At 22.2% G+C, this 20,724-nt stretch overlaps 1 protein-coding gene across 1 annotated transcript; it reads left to right on the top strand.

The window, feature by feature from the left end:
• The first annotated feature begins 262 nt into the window (after positions 1-262).
• On the top strand, positions 263-3,825 carry LOC111313666 (O-fucosyltransferase 20-like). The gene is made up of 6 exons (XM_022914330.2): positions 263-958; positions 1,154-1,322; positions 2,005-2,094; positions 2,266-2,549; positions 2,671-2,929; positions 3,165-3,825. Exons 1-6 carry the CDS (start codon positions 330-332, stop codon positions 3,396-3,398), a joined length of 1,665 nt encoding a protein of 554 aa, XP_022770065.2. The 5' UTR covers positions 263-329; the 3' UTR covers positions 3,399-3,825.
• The last annotated feature ends 16,899 nt before the right edge of the window (positions 3,826-20,724 follow it).

Genomic DNA, 20,724 nt, shown 5'->3' with positions numbered 1-20,724 from the left:
TAAATTAAAATCTTTTTGTAAAAAAATTTCCTTGCCCAAGGAATGATTGGATGCAAAAATCCTTTACAACTAAAATTCTAGTAGAAAAGACAAAGTCCAAAATAGAAACTCAACGTTCAACAATGACTTTCTTTTTGATTCTCTTACCTTTTCAAGAACGCGTACTGAGTTGATCAGACTGCGCGTTCCCGCCGCCCACTCTTTCTCCTTCATTTCCTCTCTCTCTCCTTTCTTAAAAATATCAGTAATGGAACCGAAATGTAAAACATCTCATTTTTAGTTCTGAACAAAAGTACTTGCATCAAGGAACAAGAAAATCAGTTGGTTTAATGGCAAAATCAAAGAATTGTGACGCCAAGAAGCAGTCGTACATTTATGTTCCTTCTCAGATAATCAACTCTCTCTCCTCCTCTTCTCTCCAGTCGCTTCTCGTTTCTCCAAAGAAAAGGAACTCAAACAAGTTCCTTTTTGGCTACAATTCATGCAGAAGCCCAAGGGTTTGGTTGTTCGCTCTCTTTTTCTTCGGCCTTGTTGGCATGTTGAGGTTGCGCTGGAATGTTGACACTTTGGTCCCATTCTCTCCATACCCATGTCTCCAAAGTACTCAACCAAAACCGCATCTGGGTTTTGCTTCAAGCATTGATGAAGTTGGTAAAAAAGACGATTTTTTTATTGCTAATAATAACGGTCAGCCTCCTAATTATTTACATTCGGAAAGTGAGTTTTGGAAGCAGCCTAATGGGATGGGTTACCGGCCGTGCTTGGATTTCAGTGCCGAGTATAGAAGAGCAACTAAGGCCATTGTGAAGGACAGGAGAAAGTATTTGCTGGTGGTGGTTTCAGGTGGCATGAATCAGCAAAGAAATCAGATTGTGGATGCTGTTGTCATTGCCAGGATACTTGGAGCTGCTTTCGTTGTTCCCGTCTTGCAAGTCAACGTCATCTGGGGTGATGAAAGGTAACAAATCATGCCTACCTCTCTTCTATGCGGATTTGGGTCATTAATTTAACCTCCATTCCTTCAATTCTCATCCTGCTAGAATAGATACTTATATATATATATATATATATATGTCCCCGACTCAAGCTTCATTTTTAAGTTTAATTAATCGTTTCTTATTTCATCTAGGGTGATTTTTTTTTTCGCTTGCAGTGAATTTTCTGATATATTCGATTTGGCTCATTTCAAGAGAGTTCTTGCCGATGATGTGCGTATACTATCGTCATTGCCTTCTACACATATAATGGCAAGGCCGGTAGAGGAGAATCGGACTCCACTTCATGTCTCGCCTCAATGGATTCGTTCACGTTATCTAAAGCGGGTATGGATCCTTTTCCGCTATGTTATTTCAGCAAGTATTATAGTTTGCTTATCTTTGCAAACTTGTCTCTTAGGCTTTGCTTGGATGGAAAGATCAAAACGGGTGAGTATGGAAACTTGTTAATCTAATGATTAAGCTATAAAATAGGAAAGTGATTATGAATATTAGATTAACAAGTTTTTCATCCACACCTCTTTTTATCTTTCCTATCAAACAAAGCCTTAGAGGTTGGCTGTGAAATAAGAAGATTTGGGAGGTCTGTATGTTTTGACTGGAATCATGCCCCAGAAATTCATTTTTGTTATTAAGCATGAACTAACATTACGGTTCTATTATGGTAGTTGGAGAAGCTTCTAATTGATTCCCACTTGTTTGCATGTCCTTAGCACCCTGACCACTATCAATAATTGCAGTTCTTTAAACAATTTCATCTCAGCTTTTGAGGCCACCAAGACTCATGCTTGATCCTCATCCATGTTTGTTCTGGTTATAATCCTGCACTTGCCAAATGATTTTGTTGGTTGAATGGAGGCCTTCTTAGTAGATTTGTGACACATTGTTTTAAAGATATGGATTTAAAAAGTCATGCTCAATTACATATGTTGCACATGTTGAGTATGAACTAGTAATTTTTTTTTTCTTTTAATCAGCTCATATTGATATGATTGTCTTTATGGAAAAGATAAATAGGGAAGGAGTTTTGCTTTTGCGAGGTCTGGATTCAAGGCTCTCTAAAGATCTTCCTCCTGATCTTCAAAAGCTTCGCTGCAAGGTACTTGAAATTTTGCTCTTAGCTTCTAGGTCAAGACTATACTTCCAACTGTGATGTGGAAAACTTTCCACTATTCTTTGCCAAATTCTGTTGATCTATTATTGTTTCTTCTAGAATTATATAGAATTCCAAAATTTAGCAGATTCTAGTTTGTTCATTATCTAATATCAGGTGGCATTTCAAGCATTAAGATTTGCTCCACCAGTCCTTGAACTTGGTAACAAGCTCGCTCAGAGAATGCAGGGCAAGGGACCCTACCTTGCTCTGCATCTTCGAATGGAGAAGGATGTATGGGTGAGGACTGGTTGCCTTCCAGGCTTGAGCAAGGAATATGATAATATGATCCATAATGAAAGGAGAAGACGGCCTGAGCTTCTTACTGCAAGAAGAAACATGACTTACCATGAGCGAAAGCTTGCAGGACTTTGCCCCTTGAATGCTTTTGAAGTGACTAGGTAAGAGCTAGTTCTGTTACGTAAAGTTGTGTGATGCTATATGTTCCGCTTGATACCTAGTTTGTGTTGAACAATCTTCTTATGAACTGGGCTGTTATATATGTGTTGTTGTATACTTTAGGTTGCTTAAAGCTTTGGGGGCTCCTAGGAGTGCAAAAATATACTGGGCTGGAGGGCAACCACTGGGTGGGAAAGAAGCCTTGTTACCGTTAACCAGAGAATTTCCCCATTTCTACAATAAGGAAGATCTTGCATTGCCTGGAGAATTAGAACCATTTTCTAACAAGGCTTCTATTATGGCTGCCATCGACTATATAGTTTCTGAGAAAAGCGATGTTTTCATGCCATCTCACGGTGGAAATATGGGCCACGCAATTCAGGTATTAAGCCATAATAGTCTTTGTTAGCACTAGTTCTCCAGTTACTACCATTTTTTGTGCTTTGGACCTTCAACTATGAAACAAGAATCATGCACTCTCCCTCTGTTATTTTTTTATTTATTTCTTGCTCTTTTCAAGTCAAATACTGAGTTATAATATACCTATCTTTTTTAAACCACATGCTTCTCTGCTGCTACTTTTAGAACAGAAATTTTACTGTTGTTTGTTAATACAGGGACATAGAGCGTATGCAGGGCATAAAAAGTATATAACTCCAAACAAAAGACATATGCTCCCTTATTTTCTGAACTCTTCTCTCCTCGAAGGAGAGTTCAACAGGATCATAAAGGAATTGCACCATGAATCTTTAGGGCAGCCAGAACTCCGGACTAGCAAAGCTGGAAGGGATGTAACAAAGTATCCGGTTCCAGAATGTATGTGCAACAATGTACATACCCACTCACTTTAATTCTGAAGGCTTCCAACATGATAGCTACATTACAAGAAATAGCTTCATTGAGAATTGGGAATTCCTGGTGCTACCCCGAATTTGATCCCTTGGAAAATTTGATAGTAAGATTTTTGGGCAATGATGATTCATTGGGGCGCCAATTTAAGAGCAACTGCAGCCTGCAAACGCTTTTCGACAGTACTTGCATTTTGTCTTTGCATGTACCATCCTGCTTGCATGGGTATGTATTTTTTCAAGGCAAGATAGATGTTGTCATATATTGAGAATATATATATGATAGTTATCATTCGTTGATTCTTTATAGGAAGATATTTTCCCCTCTCAAGAACTGATCTTTTAGTTATTTCATTCTTTCCATTGAACATACGTACCTCATTATGATACATACATTTACATTTGGTAATAAAGCGTTCCATTTCTGAAAGCTCCCATATTGTCTTGCGTAGCTTCTTTGCAGTTGCACATAATTGAAGTTCCTTATGTGTGTTCCTTTTTCTACCAAAAAAAAGAAAAAAAAGAAATTGTTCTCTTGCGTGATTATTATCCTTGATACATGCTATGCGGAACAGAACCAGTTTTATGAGATTTATGGTGCTATGCCTTTTTGTAATCCCTGACGCCATAAGTAAAACAGTGTTTCTGAAAATTCCGAAAATGATTTTATGTCCCTTATAGAATTAATCCACGTTAATATGCCACAATCCTTTCAGGCTTCTGCCACAACCCGCGGTTACCCAAATAAATGTAATAGTTGTTAAATTTTTTATTAAACCCTACGGCGTTTACAGGACAGGCCAGCAGGGTTCATCCTTCTTGTCTGCATGGCCTTTGGTGCTTCACTCCAGAATGCTTGAAGCTCGTTATCAAACTGCGAGAGGTAGTAGTACTAGACTAGTAGTGGTTTTTCTTTTAGGATAAGAATTTTTAACACCCAAAAGAAACGCATGAAGCCTTGCTACAGTTGCTACAAATTGGATAACCAGAAAAACAACGAGAACCTATGAAGAAACGGCACGCGCCCACTCCTGCCATACTAGTGTCGTCTGACACGGATACGCCGCCGAAACGTCGGGACACGGCAAAAAAATAAAAATCAAGTTGGGCACGATCCTGAAATGGTAAAGACACGTTTGGACACGGTTTAGAGACAACAAGGGTAAAAAATAAAAAGTTATAATGATTTGAAATAGATAATTGTTCAAATAGGAACTGGTTTGATAAACAAATTTATTTTTTAAATCTCCTACCTATTAATTTTTAGAATATTAATAAATTAGTTTTATTTTATTTTGAATAAAATTGTATGAATAAAAACAATTGTTTTATGACAAAACAAAAGATCATAACTATTTGAAATAAATAATTGTTCAAACAGTCATAACTATTTGAACTTGCTAGGTAAACAGATTTATTTTTTAAATCTTTTACTTACTAATTTTTGGAATATTAATAAACTAGTATTATTTTATTTTGAATATGCTTGTGTGAATAAAAACAATTGGTTTATGACAAAACAAAAGGTCATAATTATTTGAAATAAATAATTGTTCGAATAGTCATAACTATTTGAATTCAGTAAATAAAATTATTTTTTAAATTTTTTAGTTATTAATTTTTTGAATGTTAATAAATTATTATTATTTTATTTCGAATAAGCATATATGAACTAAAACAATTATTTTATGACTAAACAAAAGACCAAAATGATTTGAAATAGAAAATTGTTCTAATAGTTTTAACTATTTGAACTGGTTTGGCAAACACATTTACTTTTTGAATGTCTTATTAATTTTTAGGATAGTGTTAATTTAGCAATATTTTACTCCGAATAAGCATGTATGAATAGAAATAATTGTTTTAAGAAAAAATAAAGATCATAATGGTTTGAGATAGATAATTGTTCAATAGTCATAGCCTTTTGAACTAGTTCGACAAATAAATTTAGTTTTTAAATCTCTTATTAATTTTTAAAATATTAATAAATTATTATTATTTTATTCTAAATAATTTGTATGAATAGAAACAATTGTTTTACAATAAAACAAAATGTCATAATGATTTGAAATAGATAATAGTTCAAATGCACCTAATTATTTGAACTTGTTCAGTAACCGAATTTGTTTTTTAAATCTCTAACTTATTAATTTTTAGAATATTAATAAATTAGTATTATTTTATTTTGAATAAGCTTGTATAAATAAAAACAATTATTTTAGGACAAAACAAAATATCATAATGATTTGAAATAAATAATTGTATAACTATCTAAACTCGCCCAGTAAATGGATTTATATTTTAAATCTTTTATTTATTAATTTTTAAAATTTTAATAAATTGGTATTATTTTATTTCAAATAAGCTTTTATGAAGAAAAAAATTAATTTATGACAAAACAAAATGTCATAATGATTTGAAATAGATAATTGTTCAAATAGTCATAATTATTTGAACGGGGTTTAGAAAACATATTTATTTTTTTAATTTTACTTATTATTTTTTAGAATATTAATAAATTTATATTATTTTATTCAAATAAGCTTGCAAAAACAAGATCAATTGTTTTATGACAAAACAAAAGGTTAGAATATTTTGAAATAGATAATTGTTCAAATAGTCATAACTATTTGAACATATTCGGCAAACAGATTCATTTTTTAATTCTCTTACTCATTAATTTTTGGAATATTAATAAATTAAAATTATTTTATATCAAATAAGCTTATATGAAATAAAAAAATTATTTTATTATAAAACAAAAAGTCACAATAATTTGAAATAGATATATAGTCAAATAGTCATGACTATTTGAACTTGTTCGGTAAACATATTTTATTTTTAAATCTTTTACTTATTAATTATCAAAATATTAATAAATTAATATTATTTTAATATGAATAAGCTTGTATGATAAAAAAAATTGTTTTATGAGAAATCAAATAGTATAACAATTTGAAATAAATAATTATTCAAATAGTTATAAATATTTGAAGTTGTTCAGTAAATAGATTTATTTTTAAATCTTTTAGTTATTAATTGTCTTAATATTAATGAATTTGTATTATTTTAATCAAAATAAGCTTGTATGAACTAAAAAATTATTTTATGACAAAACAAAAGGTTATAGCGATTTTAAATAGATGAGTCTTCAAATAGTCATAATTATTTAAACTTGTTCAGTAAATAGATTCATTTTTTAAATCTCTTAATTATTAAATTTTAGAATATTAATAACTTAGTATTATTTTATTTCAAATAAGCTTATATGAACTAAAAAAATGTTTTTATGACAAAACAAAAGGTCATAATGATTTGAAATAGATAATTATTCAAATGGTCAAGACTATTTAATTTAGTTTAATAAACATATTTATTTTTTAAAATTTTTACTTATTAATTATCAAAATATTAATAAGTTAGTATTATTTTAATCTAAATACTTGTATGAATAGAAATTATTGTTTTATATCAAAATAAAAAGTCATAGCGATTTGAAATAAATAATTGCTCTAATAGTCATAACTATTTAAATTAGTTTGATAAACAAATTTATTTTTTAAATCTCTTATTAATTTTAGAAATATTAAGAGATTATTTTTATTTTATTTTGACCAAACTTATATGAACAAAAATATTTATTTTATGACAAAACAAAAGGCCGTAATGATTTGAAAGAAAATAATTATTCAAATAATCATAATTATTTGAATTGGTTAGGTAAATAAAATTATTTTTTAAGTCTCTTACATATTTATTTTTGAAATATTAATAAATTCATTTTGTTTTTTTCGAATATGCTAGTATGAATTAAAAATTTTATTTTATGACAAAACAAAAACGATTTGAAATAGATAATTGTTGATATAGTTTTAACTATTTGAACTAGTTTGGCAAACAAATTTATTTTTTAAATTTCTTAATTATTAATTTTTGGAATATTATTAGATTAGTATTATTTTATTTCAAATGAGCCTGTATGAATAGAAATAACCATTTTATAATGATTTGAAGTATATAATTGTTCAAATAGTTAAAATTATTTAAACTGATTCGATAAATAGATTTATTTTTTAAATCTCTTACTTATTAATTTTTGAAAGATTAATAAATTAGTATTATTTTATTACAAATAAACTTGAATGATAAAAAACAATTGTTATATGACCAAACGAACGGTAATAATGATTTAAAATAGATAATTTTTGAAATAGCTATAATTATTTGAACTAATTCGGTAAACAAATTCACTTTTTAAATCACTTACTTAATAATTTTTAGAAAATTAATAAATTAGTATTATTTTATTTCAAATAAGCTTATATGAATTGAAACAATTGTTTTATGACAAAAAAATGGTCATAACGATTTTAAATAGATAATTGTTTAAATAGTCGAACTATTTAAATTTTTTTGGTAAACAAATTTAATTTTTTAAACTCTTCCTTAGTAATTTTTGAAATATTAAGAAATTAGTACTATTTTATTTTGGATAAGCTTTTATGAATTGAAACAATTGTTTTATGTCAAAACAAAAGGTCATAATGATTTTAAACAAGTAATTGTTCAAATAGTCATAACTATTTGAACTTATTTGGTAAATCGATTTATTTTTTCAAATCTTTTGCTTATTAATTTTTTGAATGTTAATATATTTGGATTATTTGATTTCGAATAAGCTTGTAAGATATGAAACTAATATTTTATGACTAAACAAAAGGTCAAAATAATTGGAAATATATCATTATCCTAATAGTTTTAACTATTTGAACTGGTTCGACAAACACTTTTATTTTTTAATCTCTTATTAATTTTTGAAATATTATAAAATTAGTATTATTTTTAACCTAATAAGCTTCTATGATCAGAATGATTGTTTTATGACAAAACAAAGATCTTAATGATTTGAGATTGATAATTGTTCAAATAGTCATAACTATTTGAACTAGTTCGGTAACCATATTTATTTTTTAAATCTCTTACTTATTAATTTTTGAAATATTAATAAACTAGTATTATTTTATTTCAAATAAGCTTGTATGATAAGCAACAATTGTTTTATAACAAAACAAAAGGTTATAATAATTTTAAATAGATAATCGTTCGAATAGCCATAATTATTTTAATTGATTTGATAAACAAATTTATTTTTTAACTTTCTTACTTATTAATTTAGGAAATATTAATAAATTAGTATTATTTTATTCCATCTAAGCTTGTATTAACTAAAACAATTGTTTTATAACAAATCAAAAGGTTATAACAATTTTAAATGGATAGTTGTTCAAATAGTAATAACTATTTGAATTTGTTCAATAAATAGATTTATTTTTTAAAATCTCTTTCTTATTAATTTTTTAATGTTAATCAATTAGTATTAATTTATTTTAAATAAGCTTGTATGAACTGAAACAATTATTTTATGACTAATGAAAAGATCAAAATGATTTGAAATAGATAATTGTTCTAATAATCTTAACCATTTGAACTAATTCGGTAAACAAATTTATTTTTTAAATCTCTTACTTATTAATTTTTGAAATATTATTAAATTAGTATTACTTTAATCAGAATAAGCTTGTATAAACAAAATAATTATTTTATGACAAAAGAAAAGGTCATAACAATTTTAAATAGATAATTGTTCATATAGTCTTAACTATTTAAACTAGCTCGACAATTAGATTTATTTTTTAATTTTCTTGGTTATTAAGTTTCAAAATATTATTAAATTAGTAATATTTTATTTTGAATAAAATAGTATAAACAGAACCAATTGTTTGATGACAAAATAAAAGGTTATAATGATTTGAATAGATAATTATTCAAATAGTCAAAACTATTTGAAATGGTTTGGTAAACAAATTTACTTTTTAAATTTCTCATTGATTAATTTTCTAAATATTGAGAAATTAGTATTATTTTATTTCGAACAAACTTATATTAACAAAATAATTGTTTTATGACAAAAAAAAATAAAGATTTGGAATAGACAACTGTTCAAATGGTTATAATTATTTGAACTAGTTTGGTAAATAGAATTATTTTCTAAATCTTTTACTTATAAATTTTTGAAATATTAATAAATTATTTTATTCAATTCCAAATAAGCTTGCATGAGCTAAAATAATTATTTTATGACAAAACAAAAAGTCATAAAAAATTGAAATAAATAATTGTTCATATAGTCTTAATTGCTTGAACTAGTTTGGCAAACATATTTATTTTTTAAATCTCTTAGTTATTAATTTTTATAATATTACTAAATTAGTATTATTTTATTTTGAATAAGCTTGAATGAATAGAAACAATTGTATTATTCAAATAGTCATAACTATTTAAACTATTCAGTAAACAGATTTAATTTTTAAATCTCTTATTAATTCTTGAAATATTAATAAATTAGTATTATTTATTTTGAATAAGCTTGTATGTTGAAAAACAATTGTTTTATGACAAAACAAAATGTAATAACAATTTGAAATAGATAGTTGTTTAAATGGCCATAATTATTTGAACTGATTCAATAAATTGATTTATTTTTTAAATATCTTACTTATTAAAGTTTGGAAATAGTAATAAAGTAGCATTATTTTATTTTGGAAAAAATTTTATGCACTAAAAAAATTGTCATATGACAAAACAAAAGGTTATAACAATTTTAAATGGATAATTGTTCAAACAGTCATAAATATTCAAACTTGTTTGGTAAACAATTTATTGTCCAAATCTCTTACTTATTAATTTTTTGAATGTTAATAAATTAGTATTATTTTATTTTAAATAAGCTTATATGAATTGAAACAATTATTATATGAATAAACAAAAGGTCATAATGATTTGAAATAAATAATTATTCTAATATTTTTAACTATTTGAACTAGTTCAGTAAACACATTTATTCTGTAAATCTCTTATTAATTTTTGGAATATTATTAAATTAGTATTATTTTTATCCGAATAAACTTGTCTGATCAAAAACAAGTGTTTTATGAGAAAACAAAGATCATAACAATTTGAGATTGATATTTGTTCAAATAGTCATAACTATTTGAACTAGTTTAGAAAATAGCTTTAGTTTTTAAATCTCTTGCTTATTAATTTTCAAAATATTAATAAAGTAGTATTTTTTTATTTTAGATAGTTTTTAGGAACTGAAACAATTATTTTATGACAAAACAAAAGGTTATAACAACTTACTTTTTGAATGTTAATAAATTAGTATTAATTTTCAAATAATCATAAATTAGTATTGTTTTATGATAAATCTTTTACAAATTTATTTTTTGAATGTTAATAAATTAGTATTAATTTATTTTGAATAGGCATGTATTCAAATGTTTTTAAAACACATTTATTTGAATGTTTCGGTAAATAGATTTATTTTTAAAATCTTTTATTAATTTTCAAAATATTATTAGATCAATATTATTTTATTTTGAATAATTTTGCATGAACAAAAATAATTGTTTTATGACAAAACAAAGGGTCATAGAGATTTGAAGCAAAAAATTGTTCAAATGGACATGATTATATGAACTTGTTAGGTAAACAACTTTATTTTTTAAATCTCCTTCCTATTAATTTTGAGAATATTAATAAATTAGTATTATTTTATTATGAATAAACTTGTATGAATAGAAACAATTGTTTCATGACAAAACAGAAGATCATAACTATTTGAACTTGCTAGGTAAACAAATTTATTTTTTAAGTCTTTTACTTACTAATTTTTGGAATGTTAATAAACTAGTATTATTTTGTTTTGAATATGCTTGCATAAATAGAAACAATTGGTTTATGACAAAACAAAAAGACTTAACTATTTAAACGTGTTAAAAAAATGAATTTATTTTTTAAATTTTTACTTATTAATTTTTGAAATATTTATAAATTTATATTATTTTATTTGGAATAAGCTTGTATGAACAGAAACAATTATTTTATAGCAAAACAAAATATCATAATGATTTGAAATAGAAAATTGTTCAAATGGTTATAACTATTTGAACTTATTCGGTAAATAGATTCATTTTTTTTTTAAATCTCTTACTCATTAATTTTTAGAATATTAATAAATTAGTATTATTTTTCAATAAGCCTATATGAATTGTCGCAATTGCTTTATGATGAAACAAAATGTCATAACGATTTGAAATAGATAATTATTCAAATAGTTTTGATTATTTGAACTTGTTCCGAAAACATATTTATTTTTAAAATCTTTTACTTATTAATTGTCAAAATATTAATAGATTGATATTATTTTAATCCAAATAAGCTTGTATGTACAAAAACAATTGTTTTATGACAAAACAAAAAGTCATAATGATTTGAAATAAATAATTATTTAAATAGTCATAACTATTTAAACTTATTCGGTAAATAGATTTATTCTTTAAGCCTTTTGCTTATTAATTGTTTGAATATTAATAAAGTTCTTTTATTTTAATTGAAATAAGCTTGTATGAATAGAAAAAATTATTTTATGATAAAACAAAAAGTTATAGTGATTTGAAATAGGTAAGTATTCAAACAATCATAACTATTTGAACTTGTAGGGTAGACAGATTCAATTTTCAAATCTCTTATTACTTTTTTGGAATATTAATAAATTAGAATTATGTTATTTTGAATAAACTTCTACAAACATATACAATTATTTTCTAATGAAACAGAATGTCATAACAAGTTGAAATAAATAATTATTCAAATTATTATAACTAATTGAACTATTTTAGTAAGAAGATTTATTTTTTAAATCTCTTATTAATTGTCAAAATATTAATAAATTAATATTATTTTATTGCAAACAAACTTATATGAATAAAAACATTTGTTTTCTAATAAACATAAGGTCATGTTGATTTGAAATAGATAATTATTCATATATCCTTAACTATTTAAATTGATTTTTTTCAAACAAATTTATTTTTTAAATCTCTTAGTTATTAATTTTCGTAATATTATTAGATTGGTATTATTTTATTTTGAATAAGATTGTATGAACATAAATAATTATTTTATGACAAAACAAAAGTTTATAATAATTTGAAATATATAATTATTCAAATAGTCATAACTATTTGAATTGGTTTGGTAAACAGATTTATTTTTTAAATCTCCTACTCATTAATTTTTGAAATATTAAAATTAGTATTATTTTATTCAAAATAGGCTTATATGATGAAAAGCAATTGTTTTATGTCAAAAAAAAAGTTAATAATGATTTGAAATAGCTTATTCAAAATAAAATACTTCTAATTTATTAACATTAAAAAAATTAATAAGCAAGAGATTTAAAAAAATAAATATGTTTACCAAACAAGTTCAAATAGATTTTACTATTTGAATAATTTATCACTTTCAAATCATTATGACCTTTTGTTTTGTCATAAAACAATTGTTTTAGTTCATACAAGCTTATCCAAAATAAAATAATACTACTTTATTAATATTTTGAAAATTAATAAGCAAGAGATTTAAAAACTAAAGCTATTTTTTGAACCAGTTCAAATAGTTTTGACTATTTGAACAAATATCAATCTTAAATCATTATGATCTTTGTTTTCTCATAAAACAATTGTTTTTGATCATACAAGCCTATTTGGATAAAAATAATACTAATTTAATAATATTTCAAAAATAATAAGAGATTTAAAAAATAAATGTGTTTACTAAACCAGTTCAAATAGTTAAGACTATTAGAATAATTATCTATTTAAAATTGTTCTAACGTTTTATTTGGTCATATAATAATTGTTTCAATTCATACAATCTTATTCAAAATAAAATAATATTAATTTATTAACATTAAAAAAATTAACAAGCAAGAGATTTGAAAAATAAATATGTTTACTGAACAAGTTCAAACAATTATGATTATTTGAACAATTATCTATTTAAAATCATTATGACCTTTTATTTTGTCATAAAACAATTGTTTTAGTTCATAAAAGTTTATCCAAAATAAATAATACATATTTAAAAAATTAATAATTAAGAGACTTAAAAAATAAATCAATTTGCTAAATTAGTTCAAATAATTATGGCCATTTGAACAACTATCTATTTCAAGTCATTATTTCCTTATATTTGATCATAAAACATTTGCTTTTCAACATACAAGTTTATTAGAGATAAAATAATATTAATTTATAATATTTCAAGAGTTAATAGGAGATTTAAAAAATAAATCTATTTATAAACTAGTTCAAATAGTTATGACTATTCGAACAATTATGACTATTTGAATAATTATCTATTTCGAATTGTTTTAACCTTTTATTCTATCATAAAATAATTATTTCAATTCATACAAGCTTATTCAGAATAAAATAATAATAATTTAGTAAAATTTTGAGAATTAATAACTAAAATATTTAAAAAATAAATTCGTTTGCTAAACCAGTTTAAACAATTATGACTATTACAATGATTATCTATTTGAAATTGCTATAGCTTTTTTGTTTTATCATAAAATGATTTTTTCTGTTCATAGAAGCTTGTTTCAAATAAAATAATACAAATTTATTTATATTAGACAATTTATAAGTAAAAGATTTAAAAACTAAATTAGTTTACCAAACAAATTCAAATCTTTATGATATTTGAATAATTATTTATTTTGAATTGTTATGATTTTGTGTTTTGTCATAAAATAATTGTTTCTATTCAAACAAGTTTATTCCAATTAAAATAATATTAATTTATTAATATTTTGACAAATAATAAGTAAAAGATTGAATAAATAAATATGTTTACAAAATAAGTTCAAATCATTGTGACATTTTGTTTTGTAATAAAATAATTGTTTCAATTCATGCAAGCTTATTTGAAATAAAATAATACTAATTTATTAATATGTCAAAAAATATTGAGTAAGAGAATTAAAAAATGAATATATATATTTGAACATGTTCAAATAGTTATGACTATCTAAACAATTATCTATTTCAAAACATTATGACCTTTTGTTTTGTCATAAACAATTGGTTCTATTCATGCAAGCTTATTTTGAATAAAATAATATAAATTTGTTAATATTCCAAAAATTAATAAGTAAAAATTTAAAAAATAAATACATTTTCTAAACACATTCAGATAATTATGACTATTTGAATAGTTATTTATATCAAATCATTATGACTTTTTGTTTTGTCCTAAACCAATTGTTTCTATTCATAAAAGCTTATTCAAAATAAAATAATACTAATTTATTAAAATTCCAAAAATTAATAAGCAAAATATTTAAAAATAAATCTAATTACTAAGTGAGTTCAAATAAGTATAACTATTTGAATAATTATTTATTTTAAATCATTATGATCTTTTGTTTTGTCATAAAACAATTGTTTCTATTCATACAATTTTATTTGAAATAAAATAATACTAATTTATTAATATTCTAAAAATTAATAACTTTGAGATTTAAAAAATAAATTTGTTTACCTAATAAGTTCAAACAATCATGTCCATTTGAACTATTATCTATTTCAAATCGTTATCACATTTTGTTTTGTCATAAAGCAATTATTTCTATTCATACAAAATTATTCAAAATAAAATAATACTAATTTATTAATATTTTAAAAATTAATAAGAGATTTAAAAACTAAATTTATTTATTGAACCAGTTCAAATAGTTTGACTATTAGTTTTGTCATAAAATAATTCTTTTTTTCATATAAGCTTATTTGAAGTAAAATCTTGCTAAATTAATAATATTCTAAAAATTAATAAGAGATTTAAAAAATAAATGGGTTTGCTGAACCGGTTTAAATAGTTAAAACTATTAGAATAATTATCTATTTCAAATTGTTCTGGCCTTTTGTTAGTCATAAAATAATTGTTTCAATTCTTACATGCTTTTTTGAAATAAAATAATACTAATTTATTAACATTCAAAAATTAATAAATTAGAAATTTTAAAAAATAAATCTATTTATTGAATAAGTTCAAATAATTATAACTATTTGAATAATTATATATTTAAAATAAATATGACCTTTTCTTTTATCATAAAACAATTGTTTCGATTTATAAAAAGGTTATTTGAAATAAAATAATGTTATTTTATTAATATTTTAAAAATTAATAAGTTAGAGATTTAAAAAATAAGCCATCAGTTCAAATAATTATAGTTATTTAAACAATTATCTGTGTCAAATCATTAGGAACTTTTATTTTGTCATAAAATAGTTGTTTTTCATCATACAAGCCTATTCAAATAAAATAATAATTTATTAATATTTCAAAAATTAATATGTAGGAGATTTAAAAAATAAATCTGTTTACTGAACTAGTTCTTATTTGAACGATTATCTATTTCAAATTATTATAACTTTTTATTTTATTATGAAATAATTGTTTCAGTTAATATAAGCTTATTTAAAATAAAATAATACTAATTTAGTAATATTTTAAAAATTAATAACTAAGAGATTTAAAAAATAAATCTATTTGTTGAAACAGTTCCAATAGTTAAGACTATATGAATAATTATCTTTTTATTTTGTCATAAAATAATTGTTTCAGTTCATACAAGCTTATTTGAAATAAATAATACTAATTTATTCATATTCCAAAAGTTAAAAAGTAAGTGATTTAAAAAGTAAATCTGTTTACCAAATCAATTCAAATAATTATGGACATTTCAACAATTATCTATTTCAAATCATTATTACCTTTTGTTTGGTCTTATAATAATTATTTTTTAACATACAAGTTTATTCGAAATAAAATAATACTAATTTATTAATCTTTCAAAAATTAATAAGAGTTTTGAAGAATAAATTTGTTTACCGAACCGGTTTAAATAGTTATGATTATTTGAATAATTGCATACTTCAAATCGTTATAACTTTTTGTTTTGTCATCAAACAATTATTTAACTAATTCCAATAGTTAAACCTATATGAACAATTATCTATTTCAAATCGTTTTTGTTTTGTCATAAAACAAAATTTTCAATTCATACTAGCTTATTTAGAATAAAATAAAATAAATTTATTAATATTTCAAAAATTAATATGTAGGAGATTTAAAAAATAATTTTGTATACCCAACCAGTTCAAATAATTATGACTATTTCAAATCATTATTACCTTTTCTTTTGTCATAAAACAAATGTTTTTGTTTATATAAGTTTGTTCAAAATCAAAAAATTCTAATCTATTAATATTTAAAAAATTAATAAGAGATTTAAAAAATAAATATGATTATCAAACCAATTCAAATAGTTATGACTATTTGAGCAATTATTTCTTTCAAATTCTTATGACTTTTTGTTCTATTATAAAATAATATTTTCAATTCGTACAACCTTATTTGGATTAAAATTAATACTAATTTATTAATATTTCGATAATTAATAAGTAAAAAATTTTAAAAAATAAATATGTTTACTAAACTACGTCTAATAGTCATGACTAATTGAATAAAATAAAATGAATTTATTAATATTTCAAAAATTAATATATAGGAGATTTAAAAAATAATTTTGTTTACCTAACTAGTTTAAACAATTATGATTATTTCAAATCATTATTACCTTTTCTTTTTTCATAAAACAAATGTTTTTGTTTATACAAATTTGTTCAGAATAAAAAAAATTCTAATCTATTAATATTTTAAAAAATTATTAAGATATTTTTAAAAATAAATCTATTTATCAAACTATTTTAAATAGTTATGACTATTTGAGCAATTATTTTTTTCAAATTGTTATGACTTTGTGTTTTGTTATAAAACAACAGTTTCAATTCATACAACCTTATTTGGATTAAAATTAATACTAATTTATTAATATTTTGATAATTAATAAGTAAAAAATTTAAAAAAATAATATGTTTACTAAACTACATCTAGTAGTCATGACTAATTGAATAAATATCTATTTCAAATTGTTATGACCTTTTGTTTTGTCATAAAAAATTATTTTAGTTCATATAAGCTTATTCAAAATAAAATAATGCTAAGTTACTGATATTCTGAAAATTAATAATTAAAAGATTTAAAAAATGAATCTGTTTATCGAACAAGTTTAAATAATTATGACTATTTCAACAATTATCTATTTGAAATCGCTATAACCTTTTGTTTTGTCATAAAATGATTTTTTCAATTCATACAAGCTTATTTCAAATAAAATAATATAAATTTATTAATATTAAAACAATTAATAAGTAAAAGATTTACAAAATAAATCTATTTATCGAACAAATTCAAATCTTTATTACCATTTGAACAATTATTTATTTCAAATTGTTATGACTTTTTGTTTTGTTATAAAATGATTGTTTCTGTTCATACAAGTTTATTTAGATTAAAATAATATTAATTTACTATTATTTCAACACATAATAAGTAAAAGATTTAAGAAAGAAATATGTTTACTGAACAAGTTCAAATAGTCATGACTGTTTGAATAATTATCTATTTCAAATGATTGTGACCTTTTGTTTTATAATAAAACAATTGTTTTAGTTCATATAAGCCTATTTGATATAAAATAATACTAATTTCTTAATATTCCAAAAATTAATGAGTAAGAGAATTAAAAAAATAATTTGCTTACTGAACATGTTTAAATAGTTATGACTATCTAAACAATTATTTATTTTAGAACATCATAAAAAATGAATCTATTTACCAAATCAGTTTAAATAATTATGGCCATGTCAACAATTATATATTTCAAATCATTATTACTTTTGTTTGGTCAAATAACTATTGTATTTGAACATTCAAGCTTATTTAGGATGAAATAATAATCATTTATTAATCTTTCAAAAATTAATAAGTAAGAGATTTAAGAAATAAATCTATTTATCAAACTAGTTCAAACCGTTTTGATTATTTGAACAATTATAAACTTTAAATCTTTATAACCTTTTGTTCTATCATAAAGCAATTATTTTTGTTTATACAAGCATATTCAAAATAAAATAATACTAATCTAATAATATTCCAAAAACTAATAACTAAGAGAATTAATAAATAAATTTGTTTGCCAAACCAATTCAAATATTTATAACTATATGAACAATTATCTATTTCAAATTGTTATGACCTTCTATTTTATCATAAAATAAGTTTTTTTTTTAATACTAGCTTATTCAGAATCAAATAAAATGAGTTTATTAATATTTCAAAAATTAATAAGTAGGAGATTTAAAAAATAATTATGCTTATTGAACCAGTTCAAATAGTTATGTAATTATTTGAATAATTATATATTTTAAATCGTTATGATCTTTTGTTTTGTCATAGAACAATTATTTATCTTCATACAAGCTAATTTGGAATAAAAAAATGCTAATCTAATAATATTATGAAAATTAATAACTAAGAGATTTAAAAAATAAAATTGTTTGTCGAACCAATTCAAATAGTTAAGGCTATTTTAATAATTATCTATTTCAAATCATTATGACCTTTTGTTTTGTTGTAAAACAAATATTTTTGTTCATATAAGCTTATTCAAAATAAAATAATATTAATTTATTAATATTTTGAAAATTAATATAAGATTTAAAAAATAAACCTATTCACCAAACCAATGCAAATAGTTATATCAATTTGAAAAATTATTTATTTCAAATCATTATGACAATTTATTTTGTCATAAAATAATTGTTTCTATTAACATGGCCTTATTAAGAATTAAGTAATGCTACTTATTATTATTCTAAAAATTAATAAGTAATGGATTTAAAAAATAAATCTGTTGGCTTGACTAGTATAAATAGTTATAACTGTTTGTATAATTATCTATTTCAAAGTGTTATGATCTTTTATTTTTTTACAAAACAATTGTTTCTATTCTTACAAGCTAATTTGGAAAAACATAATTCTAATTTATTAATATTCCAAAAATTAATAAGTAAAAAATTTAAAAATTGAATCTATTTATCGAATAAGTTCAAATAGTTATAATTATTTAAACAATTACCTTTCAAATCGCTATAACCTTTTGTTTATCATAAAATAATTTTCTCCACTAATACAAGCTTATTTCAATTAAAATAATATAAATTTATTAATATTGAAACAACTAATAAGTAGAAGATTTAAAAAATAAATCTGTTTATCGAATAAGTTTAAATAGTTATGACTATTTAAACAATTATTTGTTTCAAATTGTTTGACTTTTTTTTTGTTATAAAATAATTGTTTTTGTTTATACAAGTATATTCAAATTAAAATAATATTAATTTATTAATATTTTAACAATTAATAAGTAAAAGATTTTAAAAATAAATATGTTTATTAAACAAGTTCAAAGAGTAATAACTATTTGAATAATTATCTATTTGAAATAGTTATGACGTTTTGTTTCATCATAAAACAATTGTATTAGTTCATATAGTCTTATTCAAAATAAAATAATGATAATTTATTAATATTTCAAAATTTAATGTTTAAGAGATTTAAAATATGAATCTGTTTATTGAACAAGTTTAAATAGTTATGACTATTTGAACAATTATCTATTTCAAATTGTTATGACTTTTGTTTTGTCATAAAATAATTGTTTCTATTCATACCTGTTTATTTTGAATAAAATAATATATGAATTTATTAATATTCTAAAAATTAATAATTAAAAAATAAATCTATTTTTTAAACATGTTTAAATAGTTATGACCTTCTGTTTTCCCATAAATCAATTGTGTCTATTCAGACAAGCATATTTGAAATAAAATAATACTAATTTATTAATATTCCAAAAATTAATAAGTAAAAAATTTAAAAAATAAATTTGTTTACCGAGCAAGTTCAAATAGCTATGACTATTTGAGCAATTACTTATTTCAAATAGTTATGATCTTTTGTTTTGTCATAAAACAAAATTTTTATTCATATAAGTTTATTTAGATTAAAATAATATTAATTTATTAATATTCTAAAAATTAATAGGTAGGAGATTTAAAAAATAAATATTTTATCGAACAAGTTTAAATAGTCATGTCCATTTGAACAATTATCTATTTTATTTCGTTATGATATTTTGTTTTGCCACAAAATAATTGTATCTATTTATGCAAAACTATTCAAAATAAAATAATGTTGATTTATTAATATTTTGATAATTAATAAGAGATTTAAAAATGAAATCTATTTACTGAAATAGTTCAAATAATTATGACTATTTGAATAATTATCTATCTCAAATTGTTGTGATCTTTTATTTTGTCATAAAATAATTATTTCTTTTCATACAAGCTTATTCAAATTAAAATAATACTAATTGAATAATATTCCAAAAATTAGTAAGTAAAAGATTTAAAAAAAATATGTTTGCCGAACCGATTTAAATATTTAA

The sequence above is a fragment of the Durio zibethinus genome, chromosome 23, assembly GCF_047325235.1.
Source record: "Durio zibethinus cultivar Kanyao isolate XHJ-2024 chromosome 23, ASM4732523v1, whole genome shotgun sequence".
In the NCBI taxonomy this organism is placed as follows: domain Eukaryota; kingdom Viridiplantae; phylum Streptophyta; class Magnoliopsida; order Malvales; family Malvaceae; genus Durio; species Durio zibethinus.
Note: the sequence above shows the minus strand (reverse complement) of the source record. Positions and strands in the feature narration are given on the sequence as shown.

Bases quoted from the DNA above. Each gene is read 5' to 3' on its own strand.
- LOC111313666 (XM_022914330.2), top strand. From the start codon at position 330: ATGGCAAAATCAAAGAATTGTGACGCCAAGAAGCAGTCGTACATTTAT. The intron at 2,550-2,670 runs GTAAGAGCTAGT...TGTATACTTTAG, and splicing joins AATGCTTTTGAAGTGACTAG to GTTGCTTAAAGCTTTGGGGG. The intron at 2,930-3,164 runs GTATTAAGCCAT...TTGTTAATACAG, and splicing joins ATATGGGCCACGCAATTCAG to GGACATAGAGCGTATGCAGG.